Source organism: Magnolia sinica, chromosome 3 (assembly GCF_029962835.1).
Source record: "Magnolia sinica isolate HGM2019 chromosome 3, MsV1, whole genome shotgun sequence".
Taxonomy (NCBI): Eukaryota; Viridiplantae; Streptophyta; class Magnoliopsida; order Magnoliales; family Magnoliaceae; genus Magnolia; species Magnolia sinica.
In genome coordinates this window covers 96,468,432-96,481,264 of record NC_080575.1, presented here as the reverse complement: position 1 = coordinate 96,481,264, position 12,833 = coordinate 96,468,432, and the positions used below count along the sequence as shown (strand labels likewise).

The 12,833-nt window shown below is 40.5% G+C and overlaps 1 protein-coding gene across 2 annotated transcripts; it reads right to left on the bottom strand.

Moving 5' to 3' along the window:
• Positions 1-5,944: 5,944 nt before the first annotated feature.
• LOC131240325 (uncharacterized) lies at positions 5,945-12,463 on the bottom strand. Of its 2 annotated transcripts, none has more exons than XM_058238457.1 (5): positions 12,324-12,463; positions 11,982-12,216; positions 8,357-8,532; positions 7,942-8,233; positions 5,945-6,349 (listed from the first exon to the last, which is right to left on the bottom strand). In XM_058238457.1, the coding sequence occupies exons 1-5, from the start codon at positions 12,388-12,390 to the stop codon at positions 6,292-6,294; spliced, it is 828 nt and encodes a 275-aa protein (XP_058094440.1). In that variant the 5' UTR covers positions 12,391-12,463; the 3' UTR covers positions 5,945-6,291. The 2 variants fall into 2 exon arrangements, with proteins under 2 accessions (XP_058094440.1, XP_058094442.1); XM_058238459.1 differs by having other exon boundaries at positions 12,306-12,461.
• Between the last annotated feature and the right edge of the window lie 370 nt (positions 12,464-12,833).

The window sequence follows — 12,833 nt, the reverse complement described above, 5'->3', positions numbered from 1 at the left end:
TAAATACAAGGGTAAGGGTAAAGGAAAGTTGATGTGCTGGAACTGTGGGATGTCTGGGCACATGAAGAAGGATTGCAAAACATCCTAAGGCTAAGAAAGAAAACTCAAAAGCTTCTTCTAGGGAAGCTAACATTGTAGAGTTTGATGAATGTATGAGTGATTATGATGTGTTATCAGTGTGCAGTGTTGGACACTTATACAATGACCGTAAGGATGAGTGAATTTTAGATACTGGAGTATTATATTATATGACTCCTTATCGGAATTGGTTCACCAGTTACAAAGAGTGCGATAGTGACCAAGTATTTATGGGCAATGATAATGCCTGTAATGTGGTAGGTGTTGGATCGGTGCGCATCAAGATGTTTAATGGTATGAAGCATATCTAAATATCTCTGGGAGCGCTCAAGGCGCTTGGGTACAGATTCACCGGGTTTAATCGTGTCCTTAAAGTTTCAAAGGGGACACTTGTAGTCATGAAGGTACAACGGAACATAAATATTTATAGGTTGATATGGAGCACTTCATCAGGTAAAGCTGCAACGTTTATAGCAGATTCTATGTTTGCACATATGTGACATACACACTTGGGCCACATGAGGGAGTGGGACATGAAGTTACTATCTGATAGTTATTTAATTACAAACTTTAAAAGTTTTGATTTTTATATATGCGAGCATTGTATATATGGTAAACATTCAAGGTTATCTTTTAGGTCTGGTAAACATACATATAAGGGTGTTATTGATTATGTGCATTTTGATGTTTGGGGGTCGTCACCCATGGTTTCTTGTGAATGGTCATCATGATTTGTCATCTTCATTGACGACTATTCCAGAAAAGTATTGAGTTTAATTTATGAAAAAGAATACGATGTTTTCACCAATGTCAAGCAGTGGAAGGTGATGATGGAAAAACAAATAGGGCGGAAAGTGAAAGTATTAAGGATAGATAACGGTGGAAAATTCATTTTTGGAGAATTCAATCAATATTGCAAAGATGAAGGGACAGTAAGGCACAACATAGTGCGCCACTTACCGGAACAAAACGGTGTGACTAAGCAGATGAATCAGACTCTCTTGGTGAGAGCCCAATACATGATCAGTAATGCCGGGTTGGGTAAGGAGCTGTGAACTGAGGCTATTAACACGACTTATTATTTGGTGAATCGGTCCCATTCTATGACCATTGAATGTAAAATTCTAAAGGAAGTGTGGAGTGGTCAGCATGTAAACTACTCGGGACTGTGTATATGGTTGTGATGTTTACTTTCATGTACTATCAGTTAATAGAGATAAGTTAGACCAAAGGTGGTGGTGTGAAGGGGTACAAGCTGTATAATCGGGTCACATGGAAGATCATCCTTAGTTGTGATGTCAAATTCGACAAAGAATCCTTGTTCCGAAAGGATGAGCACAAAGAACCGAAAAAGTTGGCTGTAGACATTTAGTTAGATAGAGATGAGACATAAGTTGAGACAGAGATGCAAACATAGGTACATGAGCAGGTGGAGCAACTACCTGTGAGAAGGAATCTGCTGTGGGAACGTAAGTTACCAGCGAGATATATAGATAACTCAAATATCGCATTTACCATCATTACAGATGAGGGGGATCCGTTTACTCTTTAAGAGGCTTTTGATGATCTGGATGTCGAAAAGTGAAAAGTAACGATTGATGATGAGATGCACTCCTTAAATAAGAACAAGACGTGGGAGCTAGTGGAGCTTCTCGTTGGCTGTAAAGTGATCGAGTATAAATGTATTTTTAAGAAGAAACATGATTGGTACAACACAAGGTTAGTAGCAAAGGGATATGCTCAGAGAGAAGGTGACGACTTCACGGAGATATTTACGTCAGTTGTAAAGCAAGCATTTATCATATTCGCGTTGGCGCTGGTTGCCCAATACAATCTCGAGCTGGAGCAGATGGATGTAAAGACTGCCTTCTTACATGAGGAATTGGAAGAGCAAATCTACATGAAGCAACCAGAAGGTTACGAAATACAATGGACAGAAAACAAGATTTGTAGATTGAAGAGGTCGTTATACAGCCTGAAATAGTCGCTGAGACAGTGGTATAAAAGTTTGATTATTTCATGGTGAGTCAGAGGTTTACCAGGATTGAATATGATTATTGTATATATTACAAGACATTGAGTGATGAGAAATTTATTATCTTGGTATTGTACGTCGATGACATGTTTATCGCTAGTCACAACATGTTTGAGATCGACTTACTAAAGATTCAATAATTGAGGACATTTGAGATGAAAGATCCAAGGGCAGCAAAGAGAGTTCTTGACGTTGATATATACAAAGATGAGAAGAAGAGCAGGTTATGGTTATTTCAGGCTGATATCTTGAGAATGTATTGATGAAGTATAAGATGGACAAGGCAAATCCAGTTAGCATTCTCCATGTGACTTACTTCAAGCTATCTTTATAATAGTGTCCTAAAACAGATGAAGAAAAGTAGGATGTCTTGTGTGCCTTATTTGAGCGTGATTGACAGCTTGATGTATGCCATGGTCTGTACTAGACCTAATATTTCACATGCGTACATATCTAACCTCGGCAGATAACACTGGGAAGCAGTGAAATGACTATTTCGATATATTCGATGTACGCAGGACTATGTCTTATCATTTGAAAAATCAGGGGACAAGCTAGTTGGATATATGGATTCTAATTACGTGGGCAATGTGGATAATAGAATGTCAACTTTTGATTACTCGTTTGTGTTAGCGGGTGGAGCGATCAGTTGGATATCAAAGCTTTCATCTGTGGTGGCTCTTTCCACAGTCGAAGCTGAGTAAATAGCGGTGACAGAATCGTTTCAAGGAAGGTGTTTGGTTGAAGGGGATGATAAATCAGTTGGAGCTTCAGCAAAAAGTCGTGCCGATTAATTGTGACAACGAAAGTGCGATCCATTTGCTTAAAAATACTATTTATCACTCACGTACCAAACATATTAATGCTTGCCACCATTTTATCTGACATGTATTTTAGGAAGGAGGCATGACTTTAAAGAAGATTCACACGAGCGTGAATCCAGCTGACATGCTCACGACGGTGGTTCTCACAGAGAAGTTCAAGTTTTATGCAACTTCTCTGGGTTTGGCGAAGGCATAAAGGAAGACGGAGTGTGCACAGGAAGTGACGATAGAACTATGATGCAAGGAAGAATTAGAGATGTGGAAAAAAAGTTATAAAGAATGAAGATTAAAGACATGTTCGAGATCGTTGTTGATATCTCAAATATTTCAGTAACAGGATTTGTCGATGCCATCGACAGACCATTTAATGCCATCAATGCCATCAACAGTTGTTCAATGTCATCGAACAGTTGCTCAATGCCATCGAAAAAAATCTGAAAATCTCATGTTGGTTGCTGGACACTTGGTGGTGTCCTACTCGATGCCATCGATTGTGTTCGATGCCATTGATGGGTTGTCAATGCCGTTGAAGTCCCATCGAAGATGCCATTGGAAAAATTTAGAAAATCCATATTTAGTCGCTAGAATGTTTCGGTGTTCTACCCGATGATATCAAGCGTGTTCGATGCCATTAACAGACTGTCAATGCCATCAAAGGTGTCATCAAGTGCACACGCAAAATTGCATAAGTGCACAATTTGTTTCCGATTTCAATTGTGATTCTCATAGAGACTATATATATATATATATATATATATATATAAAATCGGGATGTGGAGGTATCAAGAGCATAACATGGCTTGTAAGGGAGATTTGAGGCGTGTTCGAATTAGGTAATCTCTATCTCTTGTGATTTTTTACTTTTATAGTGCATTATTGTCACTTTGTGCCATGGTTTTTCCCCGTAAGAGTTTTTCCACGTTAAATTTGGTTTGTTTGTGATTGGACTTAGTTGTGCGATTGGAGTACTTTGCTTGATTCATCTTTGTGTGCTTCAGCAGTTTCCCAAACAATAACCATTGTTTCCTATGGTGTGGTCCACCTAAAAGTTGCATCTGCTTCAATTTTAGGACCATGGCCCAAAATAAGTAAAAAAAAATGATGAACGACATGGATTTACAATGCATGCATCAGGTGGGCCCTGATAGTTAGGGTCTCACCCACATACATGGTTGTTCACATATAATCAATGCCATATATCATACTACATGTAGGATAATTGGTTGAACATGAGATTGGTAATAATTACATGTGCTACTACATAGCAATAAAATTATTATTATAATTTTTAATCACCATGTGACATTCTTTGTCCAGACAGGATTATTGTAGTGAATAAGTGTGTCCGTTCAAGAGCATCTAACAGGGTGTGAAATGCGCCTGCATTAATTATCCTCAGTGAGGAATATGAGATCTCTCGCTCTGATACCAATTTGATGTAGGACAATCAACCACTTACTCTAAAAGCTTGAACTATTAGAGTATGACGAATTAATCCCTTAATCTCATAGCCCAAATCCCACATCTAATGGGTGAACCCCCCTCGTGGGCTTGTGGGCCCCAAATCACATGGGCGCTCACCCTAAGTGTGTCCGCATCCCACAGGCTATCCCGCTTGAGCCCGATGTGAAATGCGCATTAATCACCTCCAGTGAGGAGTCTCGAACATGAGACCTTCCCCGTGGGGCCCCGCCCACCCCAAGTGTGCCCTTGCATCCCACAGGCGACCCCACTCGAGCCCGGTGTGAAAATGACTCTGCATTAGTATCTCAAGAACCTATAGCACCCGGCATAGTACCAGTGAAAAAGTATACTGTGCGCGTATACAAAAATTCCTTGACTTGGGCTTTTAAACGCACGCAAAATGCCTTTCCATTGGCGCAGAACCTGGTGCATACAGGGCTCTATTGGACGCAATCCGTATTCAAATTTTGAGGAATGGCCCATCCATTCTAGGCATTGATCAATGGTCTAGATCACTGAAAATTGGCCCCATTGAATAGATGGTTTACATGTACGTCATGCTAGATCATCCAAATATTACCTCATGGCGATGGAGTATTTCTTGAAAATATACTCAGTGAATGATCCCAACCGTCCAAAGTGTGGATGCCATATCTACAGCGAAAAACGAAAAAATAAAGTATATAGCCCGATTCAACTCACAAAATCAGAGGTGGAACTTCAACATATACTTTCCTGTGAATCGGTAAAATGGATAGATGGCCCACCTGATTAATGAACTACCCTAGATTTTGAGACCGAGCATGGTTTAAAGGGACTGTTCACTTTAAACCACGCCATGTACATGAACCGGGTCTTTTAATTTTCACTAACTCAGCCAGATCCAACAGCCCAGATTGGCCAACTCATGAGGTTTCTACCGTGGGCCCACCAAAAGGATGGTGGATTCACTCACCCCAGAACAATATGCAGTGGCAAGCCAAGCTGAACCAAGATGGGCCCATTATCAAAATCAAGGAAACACCCTAAACCAGTGGTTACCCCCACCTACTCCTGTGCATGGCTAAAAGTGGGCCACACACATCACACCTGGGACCATTACCTTTAGTAGGACCCGCTCGCATGAGACCGGGGCCCTCTATTTTCGGAACACGTGAAATTGGACTCAAGGTGGTGTCAATCAGGCCAGTTCACTCTTCTGCTGGGCCACATGCATATGTGAAAATTGGACTGAAAAATAATGCCTGTGGACGGACTAACCAAGGAACGAGCCCGACTAATTTTTGGAGTGGGGTAGATATTTTATAGGGCTTTTGACATATAAACACCTGCCCAAAGGAAAAAAAGAAAAAAAAACTAAATTGCATCTCTAATATGTTCCTAAAGGTGGAATTCCCCCAATCAATCACTGGCCCATAGACTCGCATTCCTGGGTTATTAGGTAGAACGTGGGACCTGTGTAGATTGATTCAGACCATTAGTCAATGGTCCACAACAATCTAGACCATACACATGATTGGATGTAAATATATTTCCTCTTGAATAGTCTGAAATGTTGCAATCTGATTCACTTGTGCATCCAAACTCAATCTTAGGAGTGGCATTACAATAGATAATATGAATATTTTTACTAGCAAAGGAATTTGCATTTCTTTAGAAACACCATTTATATCACAAAATAATGAAATTTGTAACCAGTGAAAACCGAACAACTGGTATTTTGCAGTGAAATTGTTTTTGAAAAGAATCACCTGTAACTTGGGAGGATAGAGTGGATGTTTCCAAAGTAGAAAGCAGAAGCTTTAAGTCGGTTCGGTCCTATCTGGCGCAACACAATTCTTTTTCTTTTCTTCTTTGCTGCCCAACCAAAAAGGCAATACACCCCATATCTCAAGGAGCTTTTGCTAAGTTGAATCTCTCAAGGATGGATGTGGTTTCTTCTAATGCACTGTGAAACAAAGACATTGTCATTCGCACCTCATCAAAAACCATGTAATAAGCATCCAACAGGTTTCTAAAACTATTTTGGGCCTGCTTGGGTGCCACATAAAAATGAAATCATCTCATTTTATTTAATCGTAATTATTTCTTTTTGGTAAGGAAAACAAATGATCATGATAACCAACAATCATGATCTCTAATTCATTATTACAATCAACTAAAATGAGATGAACTCATTTTTTAAGTGCAGCCGAACTGGCCCCAAGGGTTCATTTGGATATGCCCAATCGCAATTTGGGTGGATATTGGGGTGAAGCAAGCCCAAATCAAACCACTCTGTGTGTGAGGCAGAGAGTCTTTCAAAAAATAATAATTTATAAACACACTTACCAAATAAGGATTTGAATGGAAAAGACACCTGTGTACAGAGTGTTGGCATAGGATCAATGATTCATATTTTGTAATACAAGTTCGGCACATCCATTTCCATTGAGCCTTGGGTCCATGTTGTAAATACTCACACTAACTTAGCTCCTAAGTAAGAATACCTTGAACCTACCACTTGTTTGTTCATGTAGCGGCTCAGCATCATCAGCATGTGTTGCCCCATTGGGTCCCACATGCTGAGATGGTCTGAAGAGCCCAAATATCCATGTTCTAAAGGCTATGCAATATGGGCCACCATACGAAACTCATGATGAATGGATGATTCTGACTGTCACTGTGAAAACGAATGCAGAGCATCCACAAGAAAGCTTTCAGTGGCTCACATTCAACTCCAACGATTAAAAGGTCAGGATCATCCTTGAAGCGTGATTATTGGACAATAGTGTAGTTATAGTAGCACCAAGAAGATGCAAGGTCCCAATTACCAGACCAGCTCTGCATGTTGACCCCATGGGGCAACACATGTTTGGGATACTGAGTCACAACACAGGCAAAATGAACTCCTTTTGCTTTATGATGAGCCTGGGCACACCATCAGGATTCGTTGGGATTCAGGAAGCAGAACCCAAATTGTGGGGGATTTTTTTCTCCCTTTCTTTAGCCCAAATCACAAGTGAGATAAGGAGGGAACCCTTCTTATCTCATATGTGATTTGGGGCCACATTCCCCATTCTCGTTTCTCCTCGCTGCTGAGTTGGATGTAGAGAGATACAATATAGGACTGTAACTTGGGTTTGGGTCAACCCAAAACCGATTGAACCAACCCAAGTTCAGGTTGGGTCAGGTTGTCAAGGTCCTTCAGTTGGGTTTGGTTTGGAAAGTGCCAGCTTGATTTGAATTTGTGTTGGGTTCAGGTTGAACAAATTCGGGTTGGATTAGGTTGGGTTGGGAATAATCACGTATTCGGGTTGGTTTGGGTTGGGTTGAGCATAGAGGACTTCAGTTGGGCACCTAGGGTCGGGTCAGGTCAGGTCCGGTTGCAGTTTGGGTCTTCTTGAGATGGGTTGGGCTTGGGTTGACCCTCAACCTGACCCAATGTGACTGAGTTGCACCCCTAGATACACATAAAGCCAAAGAACAAGTATACTCTCAAGATGATAGAATGGAAGGTTACTTCCCTCCAAGGAATAGCAAACTAAGTTGGTTTCTTACCTTCCAGGTCTAAGGATCTTGTATTTTCCTTGCTCTGTGAGGTCTACAACTGTTGATCCAGCACGCCCCGAAGGAAGCAACCCGCCATCGTAAACATATGCACAATGCAGCCAAAGGTTCTCAAAATCCTTGACACTGACGCTGCTAGGTTGCCCGCTTAGGTTGGCACTTGTAAGGGCCAATGCACTTCCAGAGCCACGTGCAATTATTCTTATAAAGTTGGAGTCAGGCACTCGGACACCTATGCTATCCAAACCTGGGTTAAGAGACTTCTCGAGGATGCTTGACTCTCCTGAAAGAAATTCAAAGTTCAAAAGCTATAAGGTGAATAACAACAGCACAGGCGTGAACACGTACTATAGTTTAAGTTTTTATAGTGCGGGAAGCAAGGGGTACTAAGTGGTACAAAGTGAACCTCGCTTCAGCACAACAGTGACAGGTCCTGGAAGGAGATTATCAAGTAAACCATGAGGCAAACCATCTGTTAAAGCAAAACGCTTTATGTCCGATACATCGGCAACACAAATTGCCAGAGGGCTCGTCTGTTTACGTCCCTTGATCTCGTAAATTCTATGAACTGCTTCTGTAGAGCTGCAAGAATGCATATTCACAAATCATAAGCAGTCGGTTATATTTTACAGAAGGGTAGTGCATGGTGGGTTTGAATATCCATTGCGAAATCACGTCAGATTTATTTGATGAGAGATGCTCCATTGCTCTCAAAGCACTATAGGTTATAGTGCTCCTAGTTGCATTGGGACACTTAGTTGAATTCATTGATCCAGGCTGTTGATCATGTCCAATGCACATTTCATGGGCTACCATGCAAGCATCACACTGATTTGATCAATGGATTACTTGTGAAGAATCACTTTTGTTAGGCCATCACATCCATCCCATCCATGACTTATAAAAGGATGGCTATAGAAAATAAGGCCAAATCAAGGATGGACTGGATTACCCAATCAGTTCAATTTTTGCTTTGCATCCCATGAAAAGCGTTCTACACTTAATGGACAGTTCACATCAATTAACTGGACAGTCCAAGTGAACCCATGCAACTAGTATCAATATAAACTACAGTGTTCTGGGAGCACTGCATCTTTCTTGTTTGATAGCTACAGTCTACAGCCTCAGAGAAGCTGACTCTGCAAACTATGGTTACTGCTTAAATCAACGGTTACTGCAATGGAGGTGTAACGGGAAGCTGTGTAGTGTAATCAGTAACTGAAAACTTGATTTAGTACTTGAAAAATTCACTGTGTTGACTCAACTCAATTGGGATGCAGGCGCTTGGTTTATTGAAAAAAAATAAATCAAACAAGCAAGCAACTGAGTTTCAGCTATGACTCAGATTAAGGCCCTACCGAAGTCAGGTTTTTGGACATTATCAGCAATCAGAAATGATTATTCTACTTCAAAAACAGCCTTGCAGTTGGCAAAGAAAAATAAATTGGTTGCACAACATGACAGTATCACAATATATTTGGAATGAGAAAAAGACTGCACCAGCAAGAATAAAAAAAGTCAGTGTATCCCAATCTCGCACTATCCATGGATGGTCGGAGATAAGGGAATGACAGCGTCTCAGTGTATCCTGAGCACCTCGGACCAATTAGAAAATGATCACACATACTACAAAATCCAATGTATACGCTTACATTTGCCTTCTAGAGGAGTGCAACAAGGACATTTGCTCATTCTAGCAACATTTACAAAGGTCAAATTTTTAAGAAATCAAAGCAATGATTATGATTCGAATGATGGCTACATGCTAGGTTGCTGCAATATAGAGAGTAGGCATTTTTCTTGCATCCATGTCATTCTAAATACATGGATCTGGTTGAAACCATCCATTTAGTGTTTCCAATACTGATTGGACTATGGTCCAAAATTTGTAGTGTTTACATAGTTCTGGTCCATTACTTGGTGGCCAACAAATGAACACTAAAAGATAAATACTAGCAACTGCTCCTATTAAGTGACAAAAGGTCCATTTATTAGATGGTTAAGATAGCCTGATTAAATAAAAATTTGGTTAATGGTCAATCTAAGGCTGATTCCACAGGATTTCTAGTCCAGATCATCAGATACATTTGCTACATGTGGTACACAATCTGGAGGCACGAAAATGCCACACCTCCAGAGGCAGGTTATCCATTCTCTGCAGTATAATGCTTGGGAATGTAGAATGGGGTATGAGAAACAGTATCAGGTCACAAGTATAGCATCAAAACATCAGATATCATCGGTATCATCATTGCTATGAATTCAAACTTTAATCAAGGTTTCTTCTACGAATCCTAGAAAAGATGGGGGCTTTTGAAATTAATATCTCAAATTACTCTAGATTCAATATTAGTTAATACAAATGCATAGTTTCAGAGGCACTGCAGTATCTACTTGAGACGAATATGGGGTGTCCCAACATTATTGAATTCTTCAAGCCAAGCGTTTTCTTTCTATTGGGTTTCATTCCAGGACAATACAAATTTTAGATATGGAGTCTCCTTCCTTTTTGTGTGATAAGTCCCCTATATTCACAAAGAGGCCATTGCAGTTTGTAGTTTCTGATGACTCATCGAGCCGCAACATCTACAAGGGAGATACTTGTAAAAGGGAGAATGTATCTTAGGTAGGAAAAAAGGCAGGTAGTCCTCAGACTACAGAATTGAAATTACTTCTGTAAGCTGGCTCAGTGATCCATGTAAGACCCACGTCAAAAGGTAGGGCATGCCATGGACATATCCCTTCTTCTGTACAGATGATCAAAACCATTCATAAATGACTTGGATGTAAACCACTGACTATTCTAGGATTTCAACTGCCAATAGATCAAATGGCTCGGATATTTTTTGGCAACTCATACTTTACCCATGGCCTATTCATGATGGTACCTACCTCTTGAATGGTTACGAATCTGATCATCCATATGCATGGCCCAACTAGTGGACTACAAATCTACTTTAGCAGTCCACCAAAGACTGCAGGACCAGGCTAGTTTATAGGTCTTCTGTGTTCAAATGGCACACTAAGACCAAGTTTATAAAACTCAAAAGTCAACTCAGACTCGATGAGGAACCAAGTTCTGAGCTAATGACTCAGTTGAGTACTCAATCGACCTTTTCAAGTATACCATACCAATGGTATAATAACAATTTTGTTTTCCAAGCAAGCACTAAACAGAGACAGATTTTCAAGGAATGAATTGAAAGTTTGAAGTTTTTGTGTTCTTGATTGTTCTTTTCCTTCTAGGGGGGTCTTTTTTATAACGATTTTTTTCTTTTTTCTTTCGTGGTTTCACAAAGATGTAGTGTATAATACTTGGGCCGAAAATTTGTAAAGCATGCTCAGGTTCTCACTTTGCACAAGTGGGTCCCATGGTCTAGTGATGCAAACCATTGATATGATGAGGGTCGCCTTGGATGGACTCAGCACCAAAAACATTCAGATTGGATTACCCTAGATATACAATATTATTGGCCTTCTCTTGTTCGAACATTAACTGCTGCTATATTTTCTTTCTAACCGTCTATTAGTTGGGGCACCTATTAAAGGATTTGGATTTTTGATGTGGACCATCCATAGTGGGGCCCCATGATATCAATGGCTTGGATAACTGAACCATAAGCCCTACTTCTAGAAACTGAAAGCCCACGAGGTACTGCACAATTTTCAGCTGAGCATTGTATAATACCTCTCTCTTCGCAAAAACCAAGTTACCACCACTAACATGACCAAAATCTCAATTGAGTCATCTCTGCAGGTCTTTCAAAGGAATCAGCGATTTCCAAATCACTGCTTCGAATCGCTCTTCACAAAGATACTACTCCAGCCAGTCTAGATTTCTCAAGGGGGATAATCTAAAAGGGTATTTCTGTCATTTCGTCCCCCTCCCCTTGAAACCGATTTCCCATGCCGGAGAAGAAGATTAGATTTTATTTTTTTTTCCTTTTTCTTTTAGGTTAAATTTCCACCAAAGAAAGAAAGGAAGCCATGATTCATAGGAACTTTTCAATATAAGTATAAGCTTTCAATACCAGGCATCACAAGCGAATCCATAGAGGGTATCCGTTGGCACCGCAATAACTTTCCCAGCTTTGACTGCAGTAATTGCTTCTTCGACGTGAATTTCTGTCGCAGGAAGAACAGCCCCTGCCTTAATCTCGACACCTGAATCGCAGCTCTTCAAATTCCACGCCATTTGCCTATAAGAAATCCCTCCGAATCCCTTCTTTCGGTCAAAAGACCAAAAAAATCCCAACTTGGGCAGCCCTGAAATTCAAAAAAAGAATAGCATGAAAAATGGGTTTTGAAGCAGAGAGAGAGAGAGAGAGAGAGAGAGAGAGAGAGAGAGAACTGACTATTTTTCTAAAGAGCACCTCTGAGAGAGGGTGTAATCGCAAAGGAAGGATGCAATCTTTCTGCGAATTTTACATAGAGATTCATCTCTCACTTGCCTCTGCTACAGTCAAGTCCAAGTCGTTTTATCCGTTTTTTCTACCGCCGTCTGCTTTTATATGCTGGCGGAGTACTAATGTCTAGGGCTTCTTTTCTCGAAGCGAATTGCGTTCTGCCCCGGCCTCGATGATAATCCATCCAGGAAGGGGCTATGTGGGACCCACTTTGATGTATATGTTTTATCCACTCCGTTCATCCATCTTTTCAGACCATTTTTAAATATGAGACAAAAACCGAAGCAGATCAAAAGCTCAAGTTGACCACAACACAGGAAGCAACGGTGATAATGACACTCGCCGTTGAAACCTTCCTAAGGGCTACCGTGTTGTTTATTTTCCATCCAACCTTTTCATAAGGTAATATAGACCTGGATGAATGGATAACACAAAAATCAGCTTGATCCGAAACTTCTGCGGCTCCCAAGAAGTTTT